The sequence below is a fragment of the Ceratotherium simum genome, chromosome 15 (genome assembly GCF_057802395.1).
Source record: "Ceratotherium simum simum isolate JZ-2026a chromosome 15, ASM5780239v1, whole genome shotgun sequence".
Classification (NCBI taxonomy): Eukaryota; Metazoa; Chordata; class Mammalia; order Perissodactyla; family Rhinocerotidae; genus Ceratotherium; species Ceratotherium simum.
Window position 1 is genome coordinate 15,880,995 of NC_141914.1, and position 27,570 is coordinate 15,908,564.

Genomic DNA, 27,570 nt, shown 5'->3' on the forward strand with positions numbered 1-27,570 from the left:
GAAAACTGACTAAATAATATATAGTATATAAGTGTATATGTAATGAGTAGGCTAACATTTCCCTTCTGAGCTCATAAGTATGTATGGGTGTGTAGATGAGTATGTTTGTGTGTGTGTGTATGCATTTATGCTATAGAGTAAAACTGCACTAATTCAAAATAGAGGTTAAAAAAATTTTGAGTTATAAAATATCCTTTAAATGTACATTAGTACTACATTCAAGTTCAAGTTAATATAACCCATCATATAAATGTAATAAGTTAAATGAGATCAATCTATTTAAAAAATTATAGTTTGCAAAATAAATATATTACATAGCGTATCTTAAGTAGATAGATTCTGATTTTCCAAGAATTCATTTTAAACACAAAAGCTGAAGGATCATTGGAGGAATCTTTATTTCTTGAGCCCTGTTTAAAAAAAAATTTCTGATTTTAGAGGATTCCTCTTCTTTGTAAGTAAACATTTTCAGAGAAAGAAATTATACAGAACTTTTAACAAGAAGAATATGTAGACTATAAAAAAGAAGAGAAAATTTAAGTTAATGCAATTTGAATTGGGAAGTATATACGAATTATAACCAACTATACATAAATATACCCATCTCACTGTCTGATAGTTAAACTGAAAGAGAGAACATTTCAGGGCATTCGATCTGTTCAAGAAAGGTGAATTTTATAAATTTAATAAAGACATAAATGCCTAAAATTGAATCTTATATAGAAGTGCAAATGAATATGTGATCCAAAGATCCAGATGAAGCTATTCAGGCCTCATGGAGAATATCTGGGGCCTCCTTACAAATAAAGAGTGCAATCTGCAGCTCCTTATCTTTACAGAGCCTGGTGTGGGGCAGGAAGTTTTGCCTACCTTCTCTTTCCCTTTCCCCAAACAACTGCTCTCACCTTTCCTTCTTCCTTCTCTCTTTCCTCTTTGCCCAGATGCCAATATAATCCTTTAGAGGACTAAAAGTATGTCTGTAACTAGGAAAGTAGAAGTGGGCTACCATCTCTTCACTAACCTGGATGACAATCAGCAATATTATCACTTATCTAATATTATCATCTCTAATTTTAGGGGGAAACTCCCTCTTACTTGCTGCTGCTCCGAGTAAAGGCCTTTCAAACGCAGAATGGGTGGGATTGTAACTTCCCAAACTCTCCCTCTCTAATCACAACCTGATGGAGGGCAGAGACTGTTTCTCCCTCATCTCTGTTTCCTAGATTGCCTAGTCTACTAGGCATTCAATAAATGTTTGCTGAATTAATTAATTAATTAATTAATGCACAACTAGAGTCCGATCCTTCCTTTTAACCCCAGAGGACAGCGGCAGTCCCTAAGCACAGCTTTGAAAATGTTACAATGTGTTCTGATGTACCTTCGACTCCCCCTGTCTTATCTCATCCTTTCTCTGGCTTACCTCCTCTTAACCTCCTGTCAGAGACCCATGGCCTTCACTGTTCATGGTCATCTAGGGCCTCCACTTTAAAACTGTGTTTAAACACTGTGTTAAGTTCTGTTTAATGTCTTTCATAAGTTATGCTACGGTTTAGGTGATATTTTATAAATGATATGTTTCTTTTTTTTTTTTTTTGTGAGGAAGATCAGCCCTGAGCTAACATCCATGCCAATCCTCCTCCGTTTGCTGAGGAAGACCGGCTCTGAGCTAACATCTATTGCCAATCCTCCTCCTTTTTTTCTTCCCCAAAGCCCCAGTAGATAGTTGTATGTCATAGTTGCACATCCTTCTAGTTGCTGTATGTGGGACGCGGCCTCAGCATGGCCGGAGAAGCGGTGCCTCGGTACACGCCCGGAATCTGAACCCAGGCCGCCTGTAGCGGAGCGTGCGCACTTAACCGCTAAGCCACGGGGCTGGCCCATGACATGTTGCTTAATTGATTTAGAAGACACAAACTTTAAAACTGAAGTAGACTCAATATAATAAAGGATTAAAAAGTGTACGTAGGGGATACATGACAGCTGACTTTTTCCTTGGAGCTTCTCACAGAAAACAGAGATTATATTTGTTCCATCTCCAGAGAGTAGAACTAAGGCTAATGTGGGACGTTCCAGAGAGGCAGATTTTGCCTCAAGGTCTGGAAGAGCTCTCTAACAATATAAGCTATCCCAAAATGGGAAAAGCTACCATGTGATTTCCCTGGCTTTGAAAATGTTCAAGAAAAGTCTATAGCTTATACTCAAACAGTATGAGTAGAAAGGACTCATACATTGAGTCAAAAGTTGAGGTCCCTCTGATTCTATTATTTATAATCTAGGTATATCTCTCTAATACAGAGATCCCTGTATCCTGGAGCAGCAAGGCCCCAGTGCTGGAGGCTGGGAGAAGTTGACACAATCAAAACCACCTGGGAAGCTTTTTCAAAGTGCATCTTCCCAGGCCACTCTCCACAAGGAAATAATGCAGAAAGTCCAGGAAGGTATCAGAGCATGTGCATTTCAGGAAAAGCTTCCAGTGACTCTGATACATACTACCTCATTTGAAGAAAATAGGCTAGAAGAAAGCTAACAGCATAACTTTTGTCAGTAACTTGTCCAAAGACCGGGGAAAAAAAAAAAAAAGCCCTCAAGAGAGGAAGCTCCAGGTTACAAGATTCAGGGTGAATTAGTTTTAGTTACACCTGGGATTGAAACAGAGTTAGATGCTATAATAACAACGTGTTCTATTTCTACGTAAAGAGCAAAATGGAGTTCGGAAGTACACCACCCCATAAGCACACCTTGTGTAAGAAGCCAGTCAGTGGGTTAGGTCATGTGGTCATGACCACTGCCCATCTGAAGGAGGCGTAGTAAATTGCTGGCCAAGGGCCTTACTGGAAATCATCTTCTAACTATCTGCCTGACAAACCAAACGCCATAAAGTGATGGCAAACACTAAGTCCCCTTGTGCTTCGTCCCCACCTTGACATTTCTTCAAAGATTCTTATTCTCCAGAGCAATTAAAACTTGTCATTTTGTGCCCCACTTCCTCAGGGTTGTCTTATCTAATAACTCATACGATAAGTGATGTGAAAGTACTAATGCCCAACAATGGCCACATCAGCGTTTAAAGAAGTGATTTTGACTTGACAGCCATTGACAAAAGGATGCCAGGCTGGTAGAGGACGTAAACTGGGATAAGAGGCCTTCTGGTCTCCTTCGCATCATGTCTTATGAAGGGACAGCCAGAAAAGCCTCATTTCTCTTTATGGTTATTTGACATCAAATAAAAGCTTAGTTTATATTAAGATCATGCATTTCTATCTCGACTTCTCTAAGAGTCAAGCTTCTTAGAATTACCTAAGACAGAGGTTGGCAAACTTTTTCTGTAAAGGGCCAGATAGTAAATATTTTAGCCTTTGTGGGCCAGATGGTCTCTGCTGTAACTACTTAATTCTGCCCTTATACTATAATGGCAGCCATAGACAAAAAGTCAACAAATGAGCATGGCTGTGTTCCAATAAAATTTTATTTAGGAAAACAGGCAGAAGGCCAGATGTGGTCCATGGGGTGTAGTTTGCCGACCTCTGACCTAAGAAGCTGAAATCTCAAAATTATACATATGTAACTGGAGTGGATACACAAGGGTGAGAAGATCCAGTGGTATGTTCGAATCCAGAGTCACAAAAGGCATTGAAACAAGCTCCATGTAATCGTAGAAGAAGCTCTCTGATATCTTCTTCTTAACCTCCTCCTCGGCCTCTTCAGCAGCTGGGACACGGGATTCCATATACCGAGATTCTAAAAAATTAAAATATTTTAACTAAGAAGAGCATCTGCTGAATCCTAAACTCGTATTTCTCAAAGACAGGAGGAATGTACCCAGCCCGCAATACTCTAGCAGTAAGTACTACTACTGGCCTGAAGACAGGCTGCCACCCAACAGTGAGCAGGTGAGGAAGAGCCAACATGCCTGTATGCATGGGCGTGAATGTTGAGCTCTGGTCATGGTTTCAACAGTCTCAAAGAGCAACTCCCAACTCCCCAAACTCATCGTACTTACCTCCAGTGCTTTCCACATAATCATCCTGAAGTGAACTTGAACTGCCTTCCAAATGTTCTATATATGAGTCATCATTCTCTAAATACGATTCTTCCCCTTCAGTAAATGTTTCATCTGCAGTATCTTCTAAAAATTTGTGATCCTCTTTCACAGAAGCTATTAAAAGTAATTTGTTTTAATAATTTCTAAATTTTTGAATTAAACATTTTCTTATTTCCCAATTGTTTCCAGTTTGTTTGTGCTCTAAATTGAATAAATTTTAATACTCAAAACTTCCTAGAAGAATCATTTTATTTGGTTACTCTTGTAACTTTACAAAAAAAAAAAAGCCTTTCCTGTGAGTGATCTCCATTTTCACTTCATCTCCAGTCTATTTCCTATCACTGCATACTTACAAGAAAGTAAAAGATTAAGAAAAAATGATTGGCTAGTATGCTGCTATCATTACTTCAGTTCAATTTAATTTTACCAACGTTTATTATTTAAGGACTCTTTATGTCAAAAACAAATGATGCTTATTCAATAATCACCTTCTCTGCATAAGACTATTTACTTCTGAATGCTATCCCAGAAATAAGTTAGAATATTTGCTTCAGGACAAGCTAGAAGAGAAAGGGAATTGGAATGGAGGAAGAGTGGCCCTAGGTATAAGTCACATTCAGATCAAGTCCAAATATGGGTATGGCTAAATTTGCCATGCCAAGCAGGTGAAAAGGCTGAGTGAACTTTCAGAAAAATAAGGCAGAAATGCCAAGTATGCCAGAAACAGAATAGAGACACCTAGTAGATCTATCTGAGATGAAAAGATTAGGAACAAGGCCCAAGACTCATATGAATGAGACAGGAAAGCTGGGCCAAGCCAATTAGCTGGACAACAGGACAGCGCTCTATAGGATACACGCATTTGGATGGAAAGAAAATAATCCTGGGTACCTAAATGGGCCACACTGCTTGAATTCCCTCAAAAGAGGGCCCTGGGTAACTACTCTCCAATAATACCGTTAGCTCTTTCTTGTTACTGTCTCAGTCAAAGACCATTTCCCCATTTCAAGTTGAGGGTATTAAAAGCTTAACACTCCATCTGCTGGCCTCCTCCTGGAAAAGGAGGTAAAGCTGCCATTGGATGAGTTAAGGCTGCCAGCTGGGATGAGGTAATCACTGACAAAGGAATTGGGAGTGAACAGAGATGCAGGACAGTAAATAATGAACAAAAAATAATGAATATTCTGAGCTTGGTAGAAAGGTTGTGCCACTGATGGAAAAAGCGGAGTTTGGAAAAAAAACTAATTTGGCAGAAAGTAGACACATTAAATCAGGTTGGCGAAGCAGCAGATCTAGGCAACGTGGTGATTACTGAAGATTTTTATGATTTTTATAATCCCAAAATGGACTGGTGGAAGGCTTATGGTTTGACATTTAAATTGGCATTTGCCTTTCTACTCTCAGAAATAATCTAAAATCAACATAGAAAATGAAAGCCAAAAAGACAAACTCCATTTTTTGTAGAACTAGAAGCCATTAAAACCTCAAATCAGAAATTGGTGGCAGGGCCGGCTGGTGGAAGAGCTGGCAAAATTAGTGGAGACTGAACAAGGCTGGGTGCAGAGGAAGCAAAGGGAGGTAGTGACCAAGGAGAGGAGACACCACAGCTACAGATCTCAAAAAGAGCCAGCCGAAATTTTTGTTTTATGATCCAGGATTTTATATGAGTTTCTTTAGTTTTCTCTTCCCTCTAGCCAATGGAAATAGGACACTGTGGTGCCTCTCCTGTCCAGCCGCCCTGGAGACAGACTGCCTCCTGCAAATACAGCTTGCCTCTCTGGTTCCTTGCATACCTCCTCCTTCTCTGTGAGATTGGGAACACAATGAGGAAGCCTGCAAATGATATGACTGTGCACATAGAAAATCCATAAGAACTGCCTATAATTTATTATAATTTTTTTAAGAGTTCAGCATGGTTACTGCATACAAAAACAATATACAAAAATTATTAGTAGGGACTTCCACTTTGGCCATGATGAAGTAACTAGTACAAGACTGCTCTCCTACTACGATTGTGGAATTATTTAGTTCTCTCTTTAATTCTGTCTATTTTCACTTCACATACTGTGATGCTCTGTTATTAGGTGCATACATGTTTATGATTGTTACGTCTTCCTAATGTATTGATCCTTTCGTCATTATGAAATGTCCCTCTTCACCACTGGTAGTACTCCTTGTCTTGAAGTCCATTTTATCTGATATTAGTATAGTCACTCCAGCCTTCTTATGCTTACTGTTTGCATTATATACCTTTTTCCATGCATTTACATTCAACCTATTTGTATCTTTATATTTAAAAAGTGTGTCTCCCATAAACATCACAATTCTCAAAATGTTAATACAATCATGCATCATTTAATAATGGGAATACATTCTGAGAAATGTGTCATTAGGCAATTTCATCATTGTGGAAATGTCATACAGTGTACTTACACAAATCTACATGGTATAGCCTACTACACACCCAGGCTATATGTTACTAATCTTATGGAACCACCAATGTACATGCGGTTGATTGTTGACCAAAATGTCATTATGTGGCACATGACTGCAGTGGGTTCTTACTTTTATTAGCCATTCTGATCATCTCTGACTTTTTATATGAATGATGAATGAAGTAATATTTAATGTAATTATTGAAGGGTTGAATTTGGGTCTAACATTCAATTATTTATTTTCTGTTTGTGCCCCTCCCACTCTTCCTTTTTTCCTCTTTTCCTCCTTTCCTATTTTCTTTTAGATTGTTTATTCTTATCCTTTTAGATTATTTATTCTTTAGAATTACATTTTAATTTCTGTTGGCTTTTTAGCTGTTTTTGTTTGTTTTTTTAATCATTGTTTCAGGGATTATAATATATATCCTTAACTTTTCACAGTTTACTTAATTCGTATTATAGTAATAAACATCTTTCATCAATTGATAGAACAAGTAGTCAAAAACTAAGTAAAGACATAGATGATCTGAACAACACTATTAAACATGCCAACCCGATATTTATAAAACACTACACCTACCAACATAAGGCAGACATTCAAGTCTGGGCCATTCACCAAGACAGATCACTTGCTAGAACATAAGTTTCAATAGATTTAAAAGAATTGAAATAATACAGAATATGTGTATTCTCTGATCACAACAGAAGTATATTAAAATAAATTACAATAAGATATCTGGAAAACCTACAAATATTGGAAATAAACAACATACTTAAAAATAATGCATGGGTCAAGGATAAATCAACAAATAAATTAGAAAATATTTCAAACTAAATAATAACTAAATATAACATATTAAAATTTGTGGGATGCAGCTAAGGCAGTGCTTAGAGGAAAATTTATAGCTTTCAGTACATATGTATATAAGAAAAAAAGAAACATCGAAAATCAACAACTTAAAGTTCCACCTTAAGAAGCTAGAAAAAGAAAAGTAAAAAACAAAACAGAGTAAATAGAAGAAAGGAAATAATAAAAATAATAAATAATAGAAATAATAAAATAATAATAAAACAATAAATAATAGAAATAATAAAAATAAGAGCCAGAATCAATGAAATAAAAAACCAACAAACAATAGAGAAAATTAGCAAAGTCAAAATCGTATTCTTTGAAAAGATCAACAAAATTGATAAATGCCTAGCAAGACCAATCAAGAAATAAAAGAGACACAATGCAAATCTCCAATATCAAGAATGAAAACAGATCCTACAGAGTTATGCCAATAAACTTTACAATTTAGAAGAAATATACAAATTCTATGAAAGATACAAACTTACAAAACTTACTAAAGAAAAAATAGACAACTCTCTATTTATCATGGAAATTCAATTCATAGGTAAAAATTTTCCCACTGAGAAAATTACAGGCCCAGATACTTCACTGATGAATTCTACCAAACATTTAAGGAAGAAATAATACCAACCCTATACAAATATTTCTGAAAATAGAAGACCAAAATATTTCCCAATTTATTATATGAGGCCAGCAATAATTCAGTCATTTGAAAAGAATCAGAAATCAATGTCTTAGTAACTAACAGTCCTTCACCCTTGTGAGAAATGCTGGATGGTTTAGCTGGTACATTTGGCCTAAATTTCTTATTATGACTCAGTTACAGCAGCAACCCGTTGTTGAGTACAGGGAAGAGTCCACTTTAATCTCTCTGCTTAGGTGCATGGAAAACCAGAAAATTGATTCACTCTGCATGAGAATTCTAAAGAGTAAGAAGTTGCTCAGATATTTTAGCAAAACTGAGAACAAGGTAAGGTCTCCAGGAAAAAAAAAAAAAAGCAGCTATCAGGTATGTGGTTGAACCAAGGCAGAGATCTCTTCTCATAGGTAGAAATCTGACAGCAAATTATTTCACGTTATCATTTGGGATCCTAAAACTCATGATGTATGAACTAATTTATGAGCTGAGCACAGGGCCAGGCCACACTTGATAAACCTGCCCCTAAGACGGTCTGACTTAAGAAAGGGAGATCCTGAGGCTGTGCCAGACAAAGGTCATTATCATTAAATCCACCCATCCAGGAAAATGCTGCAAAGGACTGGAAACCAAAAAGTAGACAATCCTGTGTCAGAAATGCAGGGAGTGGAGAAAAGTGGAAATGGAAAAAACAAAGAGAGAAGGAAACTAAAGTTTTTGAGGAGAGTGATACAATCACAGCTTTTGAAAAGAAAACTCTAGTGGTGGTATGGAGGGAGACTTGAACAGGAAGACTTGAGTGGAAATCCTTGTTTTAAGAGTCCCAGCAGGAGGAGATAAACATCTAAAATAAAACAAGATATGGAGAAATCATGGATTTACAAGACATGTCTCCACAGATGGAAAGAATTTAATGTAAATTTTATAAGTGAATTGATTTCCCCAAGATCTGATCTCCTCTAAGTGAAATTAAATTTCTGAAACTATATTTAGGATTAGAACCTAAAAAAGTCAAGATTCCACTAAGATACCTAATACCATGATGCCCAGCAAGAAAGAGCCAACCATCTTTTAAAAATCCTATTACAAAATTCCTCACTTTCCCTTCTTTTTACAATCTATGATATCTTTCCACATGTTTTCCAAGTTAATCCTCAAACAGCTCACAATTATCATTTTAATGGGTAAGAAAATTGAGGCTCAGAGAAGTGAAACAATTTACCCCAGATCAAGCATTTCTGAGTGGTAGACCCAGGACTCAAAACCAGAGTCCAGCTCTCTCTGTATTAGAAAAGCCCATGGAAGACTTGGAGACCTCACAGGAAAGAGCAAGACCAGATGTGCAGATAGGTCATTATCAACATAGAGACGGTAGTAACTTCTCTGTGCCAGGAGCTGGAGATAAAATGATGAAAATACAGACTCTGCTCTTAAAGAACTTAGAGTTTACTAAGGGAATTAAAGAAGTAAACCATTTCTGTTGTAAAAACTTAGATATGCACTCTTTAAAAATTATTTTACCTAAATTAAATTATAAAAAAGCTAAGTGTATATTATCATCTTTACTTACATCTTGGTTCAGATTTAGAGGACCTCTGGGACTGCCTTCCATCACTCTTTGATCTGTCTGATTCCCCCCCATCAGGGTCCTGATCATCTGGCTCCTTCATTTCCTCTGTAAGCGCACAATTGAGACAGAGAAAGGGATAAAGCTGTAAAATAGAAATCATTCACAGATTTTTTCCCCTAACAAATTCCACAAGCACCAAACACCATGTGTGTTAATAACAGTATGTTTGCACATTATCCGAGATAACTTCACCAGCAGGAGGGTACAGCCACCATCAGAGATCTCTGTAGAACCACAGAATATAGTCAGATATTCCCTTTCTCCTGACAAACTTGTCGTGATGGTGCCCTCTGGTTTTCCAGACATCCGTGGTGAAATACCACCCAGGTCCATCTTTTCCCTAAATGCTCCACCATTAAAACTAATCCTTCCTTTGGTTCATCCCCTCCTCTTCCTCTTCCCATCATCAAATTCCCCCGGTGTTACTAATCAATTTCAATTTTTATAATATTTGTTGAGGGCACCTACCACGTATTAAGTCTTACGTTAGGCAATAAATTACAGTACTGAACTAGAGAGAGATGATCCCTAACTTTGTGGAGCTTGTTGTTTAGATAGATAGATATTAAACAAGCAATTAAAATATGATGAATGCTACACAAAGGAAAAAGGCGGGTGCTGTGGGCATACATAGCAAGAAGATTAAACCATGTCTGGGGGTTAAGGAAGAGGGGTTTGAGACATGGGTGATAAGTAGAGGCTGGCCAGGCATAGAATGGGAAAGAGTGTATTAGGCAGAGGGAACTTCAGAGAGAGGGTTGTGTCTGTGAAGGGCTGAAAGTAGTCTATCGGCTGGAGTAGAAGAGGGAAATGGACACTGAAGAGGAGGCAGGTAGCAGATCATAAAATTGTCTCTAAGTTTGCTAAGGAGTTTAGAACTTATTTCCATGGCAATTGAAAGCCATTGAAGGGTTTTAAGGAGGACATTGATACAACACTCCCTGTTCTCTGTCCTCTCTCCACTGCAGCTCTTCATGTAATTGAAAACACCTACCCTATCGTCCTTCTAAGTCGTCACTTCACACTAAACATCCCTCCTTTCCTCAACATTCTCCTGTGGCATGGCTGGCAAGCAGAATAGAACAGTAGTTCTATTTGGAGCAGATTTGTGGTGAGATTCAGGTTTGAATGTAGTTTTGCCATATAACTAGCTAATTAAAATTTACCTCAATTCCTCAACTGTAAAATGGGAATGAAGAAAAACCTACTTATAAGGCTGCTATGAGAATTAACTGAACTAGTGTATTATAATACCTTCCCAGTCTCTGAGGAAGACAAGTATGCCCAGAGCAGATGTGATATACACTACATGACGAGTGGAGAGTGCAGAATGACTACTGCTTCCCTTCTTCTGGACATTAGGGTTCATTCCACCTGTTTTCTTGCAGTGACATCATAATGATGCCTTCTCTTGATTAGAGGGACAGTAGTACATTGTCCAAATGTTTTTCCTATAAGCTATTATCAAGAAAGATATAGCCTAAGATGATACTTATGTTATTAAATTTTGTGTTTAGTACTTCGGAGCCATTTTTCTGGGTTATCAAGATGATGTTTACCTTTTAAAAGTGTGTATGTGTGTGTGGTGTGTTTTTCTTTCTTTTTTTAGTTATTGTTCTCTCCTTCTTTCCTTTCTTCATGCCTTCCTTCCTCCCTCCCTTCCTTCCTTCCCTTCCTCCTTCCCTCCCTCTCTCCCTCCCTCCTTTCCTTCCTTCCTCCCTCCTTTCCTTCCTTCCTTCCTTTCTCTTACCTGATTGTAGAATATATGCCCACTGGGGTTGGGGGGTGTGTAGGAATCAAATGAAAGAAAATTTTTAAGTAGCAAGATCTTTTAAAATCCAAGTTCTATCACCCAGCACATTTCCTATTCCTTCCAGTTTGGATACACAGGCTTGCTTTCTATATGTATACAAGTCATTGGTTTAAAAGTAATTGCATAATTAACTATAATAATTAAATAATTAAAGAGGAATTGATACTGCAAGGCTATGTCAGTAATTGCAGCTTGGTGGCAGATTATCATACACTATGGGTAAACTTGTTCAGAAAGCTACAAACAAACCTAAATGCCATTTTTTCCCTTGCTTTCAAGCTTCTTCATAATTTAAATCAGTTCAATTCTTAAAACTATTGAGCATATTTATATACAAATGGTACTATGCTAGGCATTGCAGAGGACACAAAGATTAGCCATAGAGAGCCCCTGACCTTAAATAGTTTACAATCTAAGAAGAAATTGACAATTTTCTTTTAATATAGTCTCAGAGTAAATGTCTCTTCTAAATCACTGATTCAGATGTATCTGAGGTTAACCAGAACCAGCATGGTCTGATAGTCATGACTGAAGTGACTATAGATAAATATTTCCGTGATCAAAATCAACATTTAAGGTATTGGAAGGAAACTAAAGTACTGCCATGATGCAGACCCCAAATAAGTGGAGACAAGGCAGTTGCTGGGTCCGCCAAAGAAACTGAACTGATTGTCTATTGTTGCTAATCAGCTAAGAACTAAATGAAAATTTCTAGTCTGCAAGTTTCAATAACAGTTTAGTCTATAAACAGGTATTGTTTTAGTTTTCTATTGCCGTCATACAAATTTAGCAGTTTAAAATAACACCCAGTTATTATCGCACGGTTTTGTGGGTCAGAAGTCCAGGCACAGTTGTGACTCAGCTGGTTCTCTGCTTAAGTCTCACAAGGTCAAAATCAAAGTGTTGGCAGAGCCACCTTCATTTCTGAAGGCTCTGGGAGGAATCTATTTCCAGGCTCATTTAGGCTGTTGGCAGAACTCAGTTGCATGTGGTTGTAGGACTGAAGTCCCTGTTTTCTTGCTGGCTGTAGGCCAGTTGTTCTAAGCTTCCAGAGGCTGCCTGCATTCCCTGGCTCACGGCCACCTTCAAAGCCAGCAATGGTAGGACAAGTACCTCTCCCTGATTTAAATCTCATAGTTTTCTTGCCTGCTTCCCACCAATAAAAGCTTCATGAGATCATTTTCCACCCTTTAGTTTTCCCTTTTCTAAATATATTTATTTTTAACATACTATAACTGAATGTTAACTGGATATATATTCTAATAAAGAGCCTATAAGACCTAATAAACTTATTCATAAGTTAATCGTAAGGTGGGTAAGAAACAACTATGGTAACTGAAGCCCTCTGTAGATAAAGGACTTGAACCACAACAGATGGCAAATTGGTGTCCAGACAAAAGTCTCACACTTTATTCTGTCCTATCAGAAACAACACATTCCTCAGGTGGCTAATACTGCCAGGCGATAAGCTTTCATATCACAAACCCAGTTAATGTCAGGTTGTGTACAGTGCGGAAGAAAATACTGGAGCCCAAGGAATTTGAGTCTCGTTCTGAACTAGCAATACTGGACAAAAAATATTGAGATCCTTTCTCAGCTCTTCTCAGTCATGAAGGGTGACTGGAGAAGCTGTGCAGAGCAGTGGAGCAGGTCAGGTAGGGGTGCTCCTGGGCTCCTGGAGACTAGCAGTGTAATTGGTGAGACGGAAGAAGGTGGGTTTTGTTTGTTTTAGTTGTTCTAGAATAAAGAGAATGGGACGTTGGATTGTAACCTGGTGAGGTTTTGGATCCAGAAAGACTTGGGTTCACATCCCGCTTTAGCCAAAGAAAAAGGTTAACTTGGCCAAGGGCCAAGTCTCTAGGGTCCCTTAACCTCTTAGTCCTTTTATATGTAAAATGGGAATGATAAGGTTGTCAGCAGAGCTATTGTAAGTATGAAATGAGATCTTTTACACCCATAGTTCTCAATTCTGGCTGCACTTTAGAACCACTTGGAAAACTTTTTACAATATACCATTTTCAGAGTCTCACTCCCTATGTAATTCTTTTGTATAGCTAAGGATAGGAACCAGGGTTAAGGACCATGGGCTTATATAAAGCCCCTAGGAGATACTCAAAAATGGTAGTTGTTTTTACTACAATTACTATACATTCTTTTTAGTATAGCTAGGGCTCAATAAATATGATCATGGAAGCTTCAGAGTTGAAAGAGGTTTTATCTAGTCCAACCTCCCACCCAATATAAGTCACACATCTACAACATGGACCCCGGAACCATGAGAAATGCAGTCTAGGGTGCTGCTCAGGCTGAGAGTACTGGCTAGAGCCAGACTGACCGGCTGTAGAGCCTGGTTCTTCCTCTTACTAGTTGTGAGGTGTTAAACAAGTACTTAACCTCTCTGCACCTTAGTATTCTCATCTGTAAAGTGCAGCACATACTTCATAAGGTTGTTCTGAGATCTCAATGAGTTGATACAGTAAAGCTTTAAGAACAGTGCCTGGCACAGAGGCACTTAGTATGTAAAACGGTTGAAGGGATGAATGTATTAATTCCTGAACAAATGAACAAATGAAGGAGCACTTTGTGGGGGAAGAGGGAGAATCCCCCTCTGCCCTTCCCCTTAAGGTTCTTATGGCTGGCCAAATAATTAACAAGACAGGTTAGCAGGAGAAAATAATACCAAGTTTAATAACATGTATACATGGGAGAAAGCAGGGACACTGCGTTTCTCAACACAACAGCAGAAATTCTTGTCTTAAATACCATATTCAGCCAATGACAAAGGAGGATGTTGGGGGTGGGGGGAGTCAGTTACAGGAGATTACCACTAAAGCACAGTTAACAAGAATAAGGTTATTATGCAGATTTAAGGCGTCACCTTCCACATTGATAAGTTTCTAGAAATGAGGTCATCCCCTCTCTTCCCAATACAGAGAGGGAGATACCTTTACAAATGGAGATTTCCCTTATAAATGTAAATGTTTGTCTGGCAACTCCTCTCAGGGCCATCCAGAGAATGTGACCAGAGAGACAGAACTTCTGATAAGATGGGCTTGTTGGTGTCTTTCCTATTGTAACATCTATTTTACATTATATTACAGCCATGAGATAGAAGATCTGTTCCAGGAAGGAGTTACTATGTCAAATTCTTTAGGCAGTTAGTGGGGGAGGTCAAATGTTCGTCAGAGAAAACAATCAAGTTAAAGAGATATATTCCAGGGTGGCCAAATCTTGATCTCCCACAACTTCAAGAGATGATCAATCGGCTTCAAGTTAACATTTCAGGTAAGAGAGAGAGCACATTCTGTTAGGCTCAGCTCTAGTTCTTTGTAACTTCCATTTTATATTAAGCAGAAATCTTCCTCCCTGCAACTTGGATCCATAGAACAAGTTTTTCTGTGTACTACAGCCATTCAAATAATTGTACCTGGTTCACTTTTCTCCCCAGAACCTCTCTTTTCCCAGCAAAAGCATCCCGATTCTTTCAATTATTCCGCACTAACATGGTTTCATCTTTTCAGTATCCTGATAGTTCAAGAAGCTAATCCCAATGCATCATACATCCCTTCCCAATTTTGTATCTTCTTTGAAGGATCTGGACACTTTCCAGAAGAGATGAACTATCACTTTACCTGTTGGGGACATTGTATTCCTTTAAGGCAGCCTAATATTACATTATCTTTTGGGGAGCTCATCATATACTGACTCATCATAATCAGCTTGTAACCAACTAGAATGACTAAACCTTGTTTGTGTGTTCGTAACCACGTCCTATCTTATACAACTGAACTAGTTGGTTTGGGAGTCTATTCGCAGAACTGTCTTTAATCTACTTTCATTAGACCCAGACTCATTGGTCCAGCCTATGGCCAATTCTGTTAACCAACTCATTGGGTAGACTGTCAAGTTTTGAGTCAACTCTGAGGAAGTCTAAAGAAAAAGAAAATCATAGGACACAATGATGCAGAGCCATGTGTTGCTAGAAGGAGGTTGGCTGGAAGCCAGACATAGGCTCCCCAAGGTGACATCACTCAGATTCCTTCACTAGATTCCAGGGTCGGTCCTCACGCTCACACACTCAAACACTCCATCTCAGCAGAGTGCCAGAGCTGGTCACCTTAAGACTCGTAGAGATTGTTGTATATAAACAGATGCTCAGTTTTTACTCTACAATGTGAAATACGATCGTGGAGAGAATAATAATAGCTCATGTTTTCTGAAAGTTTCCCATGTGTCTAGCACAGTTCTAAGGATTCTACACATATTGTTTCATCTATTTCTCAAAACAACTCGCTGAGTTGGGTGCATTTTACAGATGAGAAAGCAGAGCAGTTACTCTCTGAATTCTTCCCTCTCACCCAACTCATGCAATTGGTTTCCAAGTCCTGTTGCTAAGTGTCCAGTTATTAAGCCTTTTGAATTAATCTCCTCCCTTCTGTTCCCACAGTCACCACCCTAGTTCTGGTCCTCCTTGAGTCTCACCTCTATCATTACCACAGCCTCATATCTCATCCCTCCCTTCTCTACACTGCCTCTTGTATTTCTAAATCACAGCTTTTAATGTGCCACTCTTCTTGTTTAAAACCTTTAATGGCTCCTCACTGCCGTAGATAAGAACTCAGACTCCTTGGCATGGCATAAAGGTCCTTCATCTTAGGGTCTGTAGCTCATCTCCTGTCACTTTCTCCCTCCTTTGTCCGGTCTTAGCCCCTTCTCCTTCTGAAAAGTTTTAGTCAGCAGCCACCCAGGACAACTCACACTAAGTACTTGTATGCAACAAATATTCACTGTGCACCTATCACGTGCCATGCATGTGCTATGCACTTTACCTGCATAAACCTATTTAATTGTAACAAGAACCCCACGAGGTAAGCATTACCATCTTCCCTTTTAGAGGTGAGGAAACTCAAGTGCAGAGGGGTCAACCTGCCGAGTGTCACCCAGCAAAGTGTGGGGCGGGGTGGCTTGCTTGACCCCGGAATCCAGGCCCTTTCCCACTAGACTCCCTGCTTCTGGGCCGGGTCTAACTCGTCCTCCTGCTGCCTGCTGTCCTCCAACCCGGCCGGACTGTGAGCTCGCTGCAGGCAGGAAGCGCGTCCACTTTGTATCCACAGGGTCTAGCTCCATGCCCGCCAATGCGAGTCACTTCAAGTGTTTGTTACACTGATCCGCAGGAAGAACGAAGGAATGTGCTTCAGCAAAGCCCGGAGAGCAGTGGTTCAGCCTGAGGGAAGGCCGAGGGGGTTCACTGCCCCCTGACTCGCTAACAGAGTTGAGGGAGAGGTCGTGGGAACTGCCCGGCTGCTGGGGCCCAAACTTACCCAAGACACCGATCGCCGCCGCGCACTCCCAGCCACAGCCTCTGCCCAGGTCCTCGGTTTACTGCGGTTACCACGGCAACGTGGGCGGAGACGGGCGGGCCGTGAGGCGCATGCGCCGCCCGGAGGCAGCTTGCGGAGAAATCCCGTGGCGGTGCCGCTAGGAGCCTCAGTCTCTCTCGCGGTGTGGTCCCTGCTGTTTTCTGGCGCATGACTCGGGTTCAAAGCCAAACAGAAAAGCCCAGCATTCTACCAGTTGGTTATCCCCTAAGGATGTTTTATTGATAGTTAAGTGACATGACTTTTAAATACTTTCGAAGATAAGTATTTACAAAACAGCTCACAGGGGCCCTGCTCGCGTACCATCATCAGCAAAGATACATCGTGGGGCTTTTATTTGCTTTACTTATTTATTTATTTACTTAGTTTACGCTATGTTATCTCTGTTGGCCTTGAAGAGTAAATAAGATTTTATGCTGTGAGCTCCGTGGTCGCACACGAAGTACAGGCCCAGCTCGACAGATTGCTGGGTTTTGCGGTTTGTTCTTAACTGCTCTGTGGACAGCGCTCATAGTGATTTTTAAGTACCTAATGTTATTAGTTACAAAACATTGTTTTTAAAATGGCTACAATATCCAAATAATATGTGACAAAGGACTTTGTATCCAGAATACATAAAAGATTCTTATAGTTCAGTAAGAAAAATACTAACAACCTAATTTTTAAAATGGGCAAAGGACTTTGAATATTCACCACATCAGCTATGTGAGTGGTCAATAAGCACACGGAAAGATACTTAACCGTAGTCCTCAGGGAGATGCAGACCACAGTGCACACGCTCCACACCCACTAAAATTAAAAAGACTGCCAGCACCAAATGTGGAAGGAAGTGGAGAAAGTGGATCTCATCCACTGCTCATAGGAACGTAAAATGGCACAGCCACTTTGGAAAAGTTTGGCAGTTTCTTTAAAAGTTAAACATATACCAAGTCATTCCACATCCCAAGCATTTATCCAAGAGAAACAAAAAAACCCTATGTCCGTACAACGCCTTGTACAAGAACATTCATAGGAGGTTTATTCACAATAGCTAAAAACTAGAAATAACGCAAATGGCCATTGACAGGTAAATGGACAAATATCTTTACTCATAGGTAAAAAGAAAGGTGATACACAGAACGTGGATGAATCTCAATTATGATGACTGAAAGAAGCCAGACACAAAATAGTACACAATGTATGAGCCCATTTATATAAAATGCAAATAAATCTATGATGACCAAAACCAGATGATTGGTTGCCCAGGGGTGGAGTGAAGGGACGGATGCACTGCAAAGACAGGAGTCTTTTGGAGATGATAGAAATGTTGTATGTTAATTCTGGTGGTAGTTTCATAAGCATATATAACTGCCAAAAGTCAATGAATTGTTCTCTTTAAATAGAGATCGTTTATTGTATATAAATTATTTCCAAATAAAGTTGACAAGAAAAAAATGACTGTACAATATTTTGTGTTTATTGGTTTCCACAATATTATAATTTTCCAAAAACTTTATACCATGCATTTGTTGGTAATATTGAGATGTTCTCTTCAGCCAAGTATTCTCCAGGACTAAAAATTAACCACTATCCTTGCTTTGTGTGTGTGTGTGTGTGAGGAAGATTAGCCCTGAGCTAACATCTGAAGCCAATCCCCCTCTTTTTGCTGAGGAAGATTGGCCCTAGGCTAACATCCGTGTCCATCTTCCTCTACTTTATATGGGACGCCACCGCAGCATGGCTTGAAAAGCGGTGTGTCGGTGCGGCTGGGGATCTGAACCCATGAACCCCGGGCCGCCGAAATGGAGCACATGAACTTAACCACTACACCCCCAGGACAGGCCCCTTTGCTATTAATTATTCAACGGTATATTCTGGTTGTCTGAAAGTCAGAAAACATAGGATAAACGTATTTCTAAACAGCATGATACATTTTCAAATAATATGCTTGTTTTCTTTCAAGCTCCAAACATCTTTTCAGGTGAAATACCTCTAAATTTAAAGCACCAGGTCCAATTGTTAATCTCAGAAAAACACAGTAAATATACTACAGAATGTGTAAAAAATCTGGAAACACAAGAGGGACAAGGGTATTTATTTGTATACAAAACTATTGGCAATCATGATTACAGAGTGCATATTGTGAGTTAGGCCCCGTTCTCAGCATATTGACGTATATTTACCTCATTTAATCCTCAAAAATTTATAAAAAAGATATATTATCTCTGACCTTCAAATGAGATTAATTTGCCCAAGGGACACAGCCCAAGTGGCAGAGATGGCATTGGAATCCAAGCTTTCTGGTTGCAACACTTGCACTCTTAGCCACTGTGCTGTGTTAGCTATTTCTTATAAGTTAGGAGAAGTCCAATAATTATTTAAAAGGAGCTTCAAGTCCTGCCTTTACCTCTTACAAGCACTTTGACATCGGGCAACTTCCTTCACCTCTAGGGCTCAATTTCCTCACTGCAAAGATGGAGGGCACTTAAACTTGTCTCTTAGGGCGACTGTGAGATTTAAATGAGATCACAGAGATACTGCCACTGAGCACAGTGCCTGCCACAGTAATGTACCCTCAATACAGGGTAGCAATTATTATTACGGTGCCTCCATACCACACACACTGTGAGAGGGCAGCACAGCACAGGCCTTGGAGAAAGACGTCCTATGTTCCCATTCCAGCGCCACCACTCAGCTGTGTGACCTTGAGAAAGTACTTACCATCTTGTACCTCAGTTTCCTCATCTGCAAGATGATGATAATAGTACCGACCTCATAAAGGTGTCATGAAGTCATGTAAAGTGGCTAAAACAGTACCTGGCACTTAGTAGACAGAATTAAATGCTGCTAACCCAAACGACTTCACTGTACAGTGTGGGAATGATTATATCATAACTCTGCATTTAATCATCAATCTAGTTTTTCTCCTAAGCTGCATTTTGGAGAACTGTAAATTTCATTAAAGTTTGACAAGTGATTAGCAGATTTCTGAGGAATATTGGAGAAGTCATATGTTATCAAAAAACTTGAGTCTAAACAAGAAGTAATCTGAGTTTGGACTGTTAAAGTAAATATAAATGTAGTACATCACAGTAAAATACAGAGAGTTCACCCTTCTGCAATGCTGTAGATCAGTGATTCCCAAACCTGAGCATGCCTCAGAATCTCCTGAAGGCCTTATTACAACAGATACCAGAGTTTCTGATCAATAGGTCTGGGGTGGGGCCCCAGAATTGTCATTTCTAATAAGTACCCCAGGTGATGTTGATGCTGCTGGTCGGGGTCATACTCTGAGACCCACTGATGCAGAAGGTTCTGGAAGGTGATGAAGAGGCCCCAAGGTAGTTTGTTAATTAAAACCAAACACGCACCAATTTATGATCTGGGCGGCGATAAATATCTTTATGTTTCCCAAGCTTGGTTGCACAGTGGAATCATCTGAGGAGATTTTTAAAAATACTGATATTCAGGTCCTGTCCCCAGAGATTGTAATTTAATCCGTCCGGGGTGAGCCTTGGGCACTGGGAATTTTCGAACATCCCCAGATGACTCTGATGGCAGGCAAGGCTGAGAGGCACTGCTTCAGAAGGCCTAAGAAAGAAAGGCTCTTTTCTCTACATCTATTATTCCTAGAGTTTTTTCAACCTACTTTTGCATTTTATCAGCAAAAACAGACATTTAACAGGATGGATACTTATATGTCAGTCCCACAGTTTGCCAGTGAGCTAGTGGTAAAAGCTTTTTGCCTTCGTTCTCAACTCGGGCTGCATATTAAATCACCTTGAGTAGCTTTTTAAGATACCATGCTAAGGGCTTCACCCCCCAGGTAGTGTGCTTGGTATTTTTTAAATGCTCCCAAAATTGAGAATTCATGGCTTTTGAGGTTTAAAAAAATATAGTGGGGAAAAAATAAAGACCCAACCAGTTGGAGACCATTAAGGAAAATTCGTGTCAAAAGAATGCTTTTACAAACCAAGCAGATAACTTGACATTTCAATAACATAAGGAATAACATTAAAATGGTTGTATATCCCAGACAGGGATAGTATTTATTAAATACCAGTTTTCAAAAAGTGCAATATAGATGGAAGAATCTGCAATAATGCAAATAAATACAGATGGCTTCACATAGATAAAATCAGTGATACCAGAAGAAGATAATTTTATTTTTGCCACCACAACATGAAGAAGCTCAAATGAAACCTGCATGGGACACCTCCTAAAACAGTGATTTACAGCCGCAGAAGGAGAGAGGGTGTTGTCTGAGACAGTTCCCCAAGTAGTTTTAATGTGCGTCCCCCCACCCCACTCCCACCTCACTTAGGTTGAGAATTCCTATCATACAGCCAAGGGACAGAGATAATTCAGAAAGCAAGCTGAAAATAGAAACCAATGTTTCAGAGCCAAACAAGTGCCTTGAAGAAAAACCTACCCCAAAAGCCAATTCAGGGCTGGGAAAACTGATCGCAACTTTTGTATTCAATTCTGTTGCAAACGCTAAATATGCCAATAAATCAATTTTATTGCATTTAGACAGGTGAGCTCTACAACCATTATTTATTTGATGTACGTTACCATTATTGATGACATTTTCACATTTAAAGACTACATAAGAATTTTATAATAGATACAACCACTTTTACCTATTTAAACAAATATAAACAAATATTCCCACACCTACTTTTTAAAGCTGTACATTCCACTTGATGGAAAAAGTGACGGCTACAGTGACTTCTCCCCCCAAAAAAAACCAAAAGGGGATGTTAAATTTTTCTGAAAGCCAGACTTTAATCACACAGAGACATTTTATTGTAAGTTATATGCAAAGTAACTTAGTTCTTCAGAAAAAAATAAAATAAAAATGAAACAGATCAACATTTACGATATACTACACCAAAAAAAAAAAATCTGAATAAAGATGATACAGGTAAAAATGTATTACTTAAAAAATCCTAAAATACCTATGAAATTATTAGACTATAAAAGTTTAGGGCCGGCCCCGTGGCTTAGCGGTTAAGTGCACGCGCTCCACGGCTGGCAGCCCGGGTTCGGATCCCGGGCGCGCACCGCTTCTCCGGCCATGCTGGGGCCGCGTCCCACATACAGCAACTGGAAGGATGTGCAGCTATGACATACAACTATCTACTGGGGCTTTGGGGGGAAAATAAATAAATAAAATCTTTAAAAGTTTAATTTCTCTACAGTCAAAATTTTATTCACAGGAGTTTGTAGGTTGGTTGGTTGTTGGAATTGATTTCAAAAGGTAAAAATAAAAATAATTGCTTTATTTCTTTTTTCCATTAGTACTAAGTCACAAGATCTTTGTAGGTTTTATCTAAAAGAAGGACATAAAAACTTGAAAGCAGGAGCAGGGAAAAGGGACTAGAAGCTCAAGAATATATTACTGAGAACAAACTCGGTAAAACTCGACTTCACTCAGGACACATGGGTAGACAGGGCAAACCAGCCCTCTTCATTTTGTTTCTCAATCTGTCGAACAAAGAGGCAAAAAGGATTTAGAAAGTAACCAGGAACATACAAGATTTATAATTATTTAGACCAAGTGTATAGAACCAAGTAATCCTATGCCAGAATGGTAGTGGAAATTAAATTGCTACTGGCAATTTTATTCTCTAACAGAGACACTCCCAAATAACTGATTCCCTGTCAACAGATCCCCTTACTGATTTAGGAGACCTAATTTCTTAAGGATAAATCCAGTGTTTAATACAAATCATAGGTACAACTTTTAAAAATGACAAAAAGAGTCATTTGATCTTAGTAAATTAAATTTGTTACTAAATTCCAGAAACTAAGGACAAATTATATAAAATAGTTTGCTTTAAAAAGCTGTTTTAGAATATAAGAACAGCAAAGGACAAATCTTATACTACTGGGCAACTGGGCTATCTGAGTCTATCAATTAATTTGGGCTATAAATATTCAATGTTTATTAAAACACTATTTGGTCCAATTACCGAAGTTAGGAGTAAGAATTGCAAAGAAGATTCCCTCCACACCAGACAGTTGTTAGCTCAAGTTTGCAAATGCAACGTTTATGATTTTAAAGATATCCTCACAATTTGCTGTGACCAAACACTCAAAGGAACTATATGTTGCTGTACTACCAACACAGAAAAATGCCTTTTGCAAAAATTTTGGATATATTGTAACATGCTTAGATTCTATATATTCCGATAGCAAATCAAAACACATGAAGAATACATTAAGATGTTTATGTACCCTTTGTGCCCTAACTTCCCTAATCAGTGGCACTCAGATATGGCACACAGGGGTAAAGAGACAAGGAAAGTGACCCCAGGGCTCACACAGCCACAGCAAGGAAATGAGCGAACTGACATCTCGGTATACCCACAACTTCAAGGCACACCCGTGTGTCCCGCCACGCTATTCGGAATGCTCTTTGCGAAACCAGTAATTTCCAGTCTTTGATGGTTGAAATCCTATTGAATTTTCCCTTGTTCCTTAGTTATCTCAGAAAACAAAAGAAGCATATGACTGACTTGCTTTTTTCTAATGAAGGTGAATTAGTATTTCTTTTCTCCTGAGAATTGTATATCATCTTTAGGACAACAGGAAGACTAATTAAGAACGGAAATCACTCAATCCGCCACCTTTCACCCTCACCCTTCTGACCCCTACACACATTTCACAATTACATTTTATCACACACCTTTGCTCTTGGATTAAGAGGTGTGAATTGTCCACTTCCTGAGGTGGCGTTTAACGGAGAACAAGAATTACTAGTAGCTCCTGAAGATCTATTTATGAGAAATAAGAGAGAGTGAGTGATCTATCACTATTAACCTTCAAAAATTAGGTAAGACAGACAATTCTCAATACTGGCAAGAGCTTGAAAATGAATGGCTGAGTTACATCCAAATGAGGAAAATTATTTGTAACATATTTCTACCAACCTGTCTTTTTTTTCTTTTAATTAATAGACTTTCTTTTTCAGAGTAATTTTAGGTTTACAAAAAGATTGAGTGTAAAGTACAGAGTTCCACTGTACCCCTCACCCCCCACCTACCCCCACAGAGTTTCCCCTATTATTAACGTCTGGCATCAGTGTGGTACATTTTTTACAACTGATGAAATAATATTGATACATTATTATTAATTAAATATATAGTTTACATTAAGGTTCACACTTTGTGTTATACATCCTATGGATTTTCACAAATCTATAATGACATGTATCTACCATTACCATACCATACTGAAAAGTTTTTAACATTAAAAGGGAAAAATGGATGTGCAGGGGTGGGGAAGAATGCCAAGGCAGTGGAAGAATAGTGGAACTTAGAGAACAGTGCAGTGTAAGCACGAACAGTGGAGACAGAAGAGCCAGGTATGTCCTTAGTGTCACCATTTACCAACCATGAGACCCATTGCGGCAAATCACCCAATCAGCTCAGTGAGCTTCAGTTTCATTTATTGTAAAGGACAAAAATACTACTGGTCAATTTACCCACCCTGTCACAGATTATCTCCTAATTTTGTAACCCATAAAGTACTCTATATATGCGCTATTATCCCTTTTTTTCCAGCCAACTCATACTTTTCTAATGAATTAAGGCTTGTTCCTCACTCCTCTTCTTCCCCCCACCCCAAAATCTCCTTTCCAATTACTTTATTTTCTTTACAGGTGTAAGTCTGTCTGAACCTGAGTTAGATATTATGAATTTCCTTTTTTCACAAAGAAAATGAAACATATACCACATTCTTGATTTTTTTTTAAGTAACTATTCACAGTGTAACCCTACCTTCTTGTATTTATCCCACTGGTGGGAGAGAGAGTACTGCATTTTGAGCTTTCTGGGGCTTCTGCTCCTGGAATAGACACCTCGATTGTCCTCTTTCCTCCTTCTACAAGAGAAAAATAAATATTAGTTTCATTACATTTCATTAAAATAGAAATAAAAGTTTAACTTGATTTTTGTCTTACTGCATATTTCACATTATAAATTTGGGGGTTCTTTCTATATTTTTATCATTATGGCCCACAGATACACTTGAAGGATTTTTTCAAAAATGAACTGTGAGACAAGAAACTTTAGTCACTAGTGTCAATTCAGTAGCATGCCAGTTCATAGAGAGCCAGAATCTTCAGACTAGTGGTATCATGTCAGATCTGGAAGTGAAAAACAGAAATTAAGAGCTAGCCTTAAAGAACTTGCGATTCTTGTCAAAAGCAGCTTATCTAAAGTTTTCAAAAAAAAAAAAGGAAAAAGAAAGAAAATTTCTGAAGTCATTCAGTAAAACTTTAACTCTGCTAAATCTATTACATGATTATTGTTACTGAAGACATTAAATTGGGAGGGGAAAGTTGGCTGATGAGCTCATATCACCAACGGCAAGTATAATTATGCACATTTTCAATATTTCAGAAGTAGGTTACCAATCAACAAATATTTACTAAGTCTCTGCTAATGAAAGGCTTTATGTCCCTCCCAGGCAGTTTCACAGAGGCTCCTATGTGTCGCTGCTTAAAAAAGGGATTTCCGGGCTTTAAGGGGTAAAGAAACCCTATTTAATTTTCTAACATATTCGTTGGTTATCCTAGAAAACCAAAGAGGTTTTGCATGGCGTATGATTTATTTTTATCTTTATCATTACAGCCCACAGAGGTTCCTGTGAAACCAAGAATTTTACTTAGAAAGAATATCTTCGAGAAGAACCACTGGAATGAAAAGAACACAGTCACAAATTTACCAATTTGCTTTAGAATTTCAGACAAATCACTTAACCTCTTTGTGCCTCAGTTTACTTATCTATCAAATAGGCATGATATCAGCTCTGTCTACTCTCAGGATGTGTTGAGGACTAAATGAGACAACATAAATGAAAGTATTTTTAACCTTAGAGAACTATTGAAACAGCAGATGTCTCACTTGATCACAAAATTATTCTTAACAGTGATCTGCTTTATTTTTCCTCACTGCACTCAGCATTAACTGACATTGTCTCGTATATTTATTTGCTTATTTGTTTACTGCCCACTCCCCAACGTGAGTACTGCAGTAGTCCAGCTGGCAAGGTCTTGTCCTGTTCAGTGCAGCATCCCCAAGGCCCAGAACATGGCAGGCACATACTGCGTGTTCACACATACTGAGGGATTTGATTTATTCATTCTAATCAGAAGTTGCCCCTAGACTTCATGACTATGAAGAACGGTAAACAAAGCTGTCATTTGAAGAAGGCTAGAAGAAACAAAGAGGAAGGGCCCTGGGGAAACATGTGATCCACCATTTTCCACTAATTTCCAGAGTCTGCTTTCTGGGTCTGTAGTTCCAAAAAAGAAATAACTTCTGAGAGAAAAAGTCTTATTGGCAGACACCTTAAAGGTAACTTACTTCACAACCAGCCACAAGACACAGGAATCCCTCTAAACCCCAAAGCTTGAGCAACTCAGGGAACGCACCAGTCACTAAACAAAGCTGCTTCTGTTCTTGACAATTAGAACCTTCTCGTATACTGAGCCAAAACTAGTCTCTCTACACATGCAACTCTACCCTCTGAGGGTCTTAGTACTCCAATTTTTGGTTAAAAAGCAACTTGAGATCTACTTCATTTTATCAGTACCTTTTGAATGTGAATACCCAGACAACTAATTTTTCAGTTTCTGTTGTATTATTTAGAATCCTCTCTAGCTTTTCACACTCCTAAATGTAACAACAGAATAATGAAAATTTATGAATGAAATGTTTTAATGGTTTTAATAGAATAATAACTTGTAAAGTATTGATGAAATTGTAAATTATCATTTTGATGTTATATTTTATACTTAGCTGCAGCATATGTCCTAAGAAAATCATGTACGGTAATGAATCTCATTTACATGTAGAGCAGCTTAGGAGCTCCGACACCAAAGATGGACTGCAGGCACCATGGGACAGCTTTCTAGCAGGAGACTGGCTATTTCCGTCACTTATTCTGTGACTTAGGTCTGTTTCTTTCTATTAAAATTGAAGGCCCTGAAATATATGGTCTCTGAGATTTCTTTCAGCTCAATATATACTTGCAAAATCAAGAAAGTGAAAACTTGCATGTGTCTAGTTTTTAAACCACGAATTCGTGACCAACCAGTCCATGCTCCGAGAGGTGACTGAACAGGTGATACTGGGGGGGAGGACGGATTCCAACCCACAAGCTTCTGCTGCTCTATTAACTGCAGGAGTTTCGCACGAGCCTCCATACTCTGCCGAGTCAGTTCCGCAATCCGCTCCTCCATGCTGCTCGGTGTTAGAGGTTGCGCTGCTGGGAAAGTCTTTTTAAAAGAAAGGTACAAATTCCATATTGAAAATAATCCAAACAATTTTGATTTTTTGTAAAAATAAACTCTTCTAGTAAGAGCCGGAAAGTTAGTATTCACAGCCCTTGCTATATGCAAACTTGAAGAGTGGGTAAATAATAGAATTTACAAGTCATTTAATTGAAAAATTAGGGCAAAAGTAAAGGGATACTAATCCTTCTAATATTGGTGTCTGATTCAAGAAAGTTGGGGACTCGAAAGGAACGGAAGGGGTAGAGTAAGAAGTAGCCACCCAAGGAATAGAATGTAAGTTTAATTTGACAATTCCTGAGAGGAATACATGTGTCATTCTTCATAATTTCATTTAGTTAAATATGGCCCTTTGGGAAAAAACAATCCCTAAGAGAAATCACTAATTTGTAGCTTATGCCCATTAGTAAAAAATAAGAGATAAGCAACACAGTACGAATTAAAGATAATTTGTAATTCTGATTATAACAAGAAGGGTGGCGAGGGCAGTGACACTA

The 27,570-nt window shown here is 38.7% G+C and overlaps 2 protein-coding genes across 7 annotated transcripts in view; both read right to left on the reverse strand.

Moving 5' to 3' along the window:
* CFAP44 (cilia and flagella associated protein 44) overlaps nucleotides 1-16,989 on the reverse strand; it is a 106,262-nt gene extending 89,273 nt beyond the window's left edge. Inside the window, exons 1-4 of the mRNA XM_087439595.1 lie at nucleotides 16,732-16,989; nucleotides 9,538-9,642; nucleotides 4,001-4,156; nucleotides 3,579-3,738 (exon numbers count right to left, since the gene is read on the reverse strand). Coding sequence (XP_087295721.1) covers nucleotides 3,579-3,738; nucleotides 4,001-4,156; nucleotides 9,538-9,637 — 416 coding nt within the window. The 5' untranslated portion in view covers nucleotides 9,638-9,642; nucleotides 16,732-16,989. The remainder of the gene's footprint in view (nucleotides 1-3,578; nucleotides 3,739-4,000; nucleotides 4,157-9,537; nucleotides 9,643-16,731) is intronic.
* A 4,280-nt stretch (nucleotides 16,990-21,269) lies between these two features.
* SPICE1 (spindle and centriole associated protein 1) overlaps nucleotides 21,270-27,570 on the reverse strand; it is a 54,053-nt gene continuing 47,752 nt past the window's right edge. For 5 of the 6 annotated variants that reach the window (XM_087439601.1, XM_087439602.1, XM_004436574.3 and 2 more), the window contains exons 15-18: nucleotides 26,875-27,058; nucleotides 24,555-24,657; nucleotides 23,462-23,549; nucleotides 21,270-22,257 (exon numbers count right to left, since the gene is read on the reverse strand). In XM_087439601.1, coding sequence (XP_087295727.1) covers nucleotides 22,204-22,257; nucleotides 23,462-23,549; nucleotides 24,555-24,657; nucleotides 26,875-27,058 — 429 coding nt within the window. In that variant the 3' untranslated portion in view covers nucleotides 21,270-22,203. The remainder of the gene's footprint in view (nucleotides 22,258-23,461; nucleotides 23,550-24,554; nucleotides 24,658-26,874; nucleotides 27,059-27,570) is intronic. The other variant, XM_087439603.1, reaches the window with a different exon arrangement.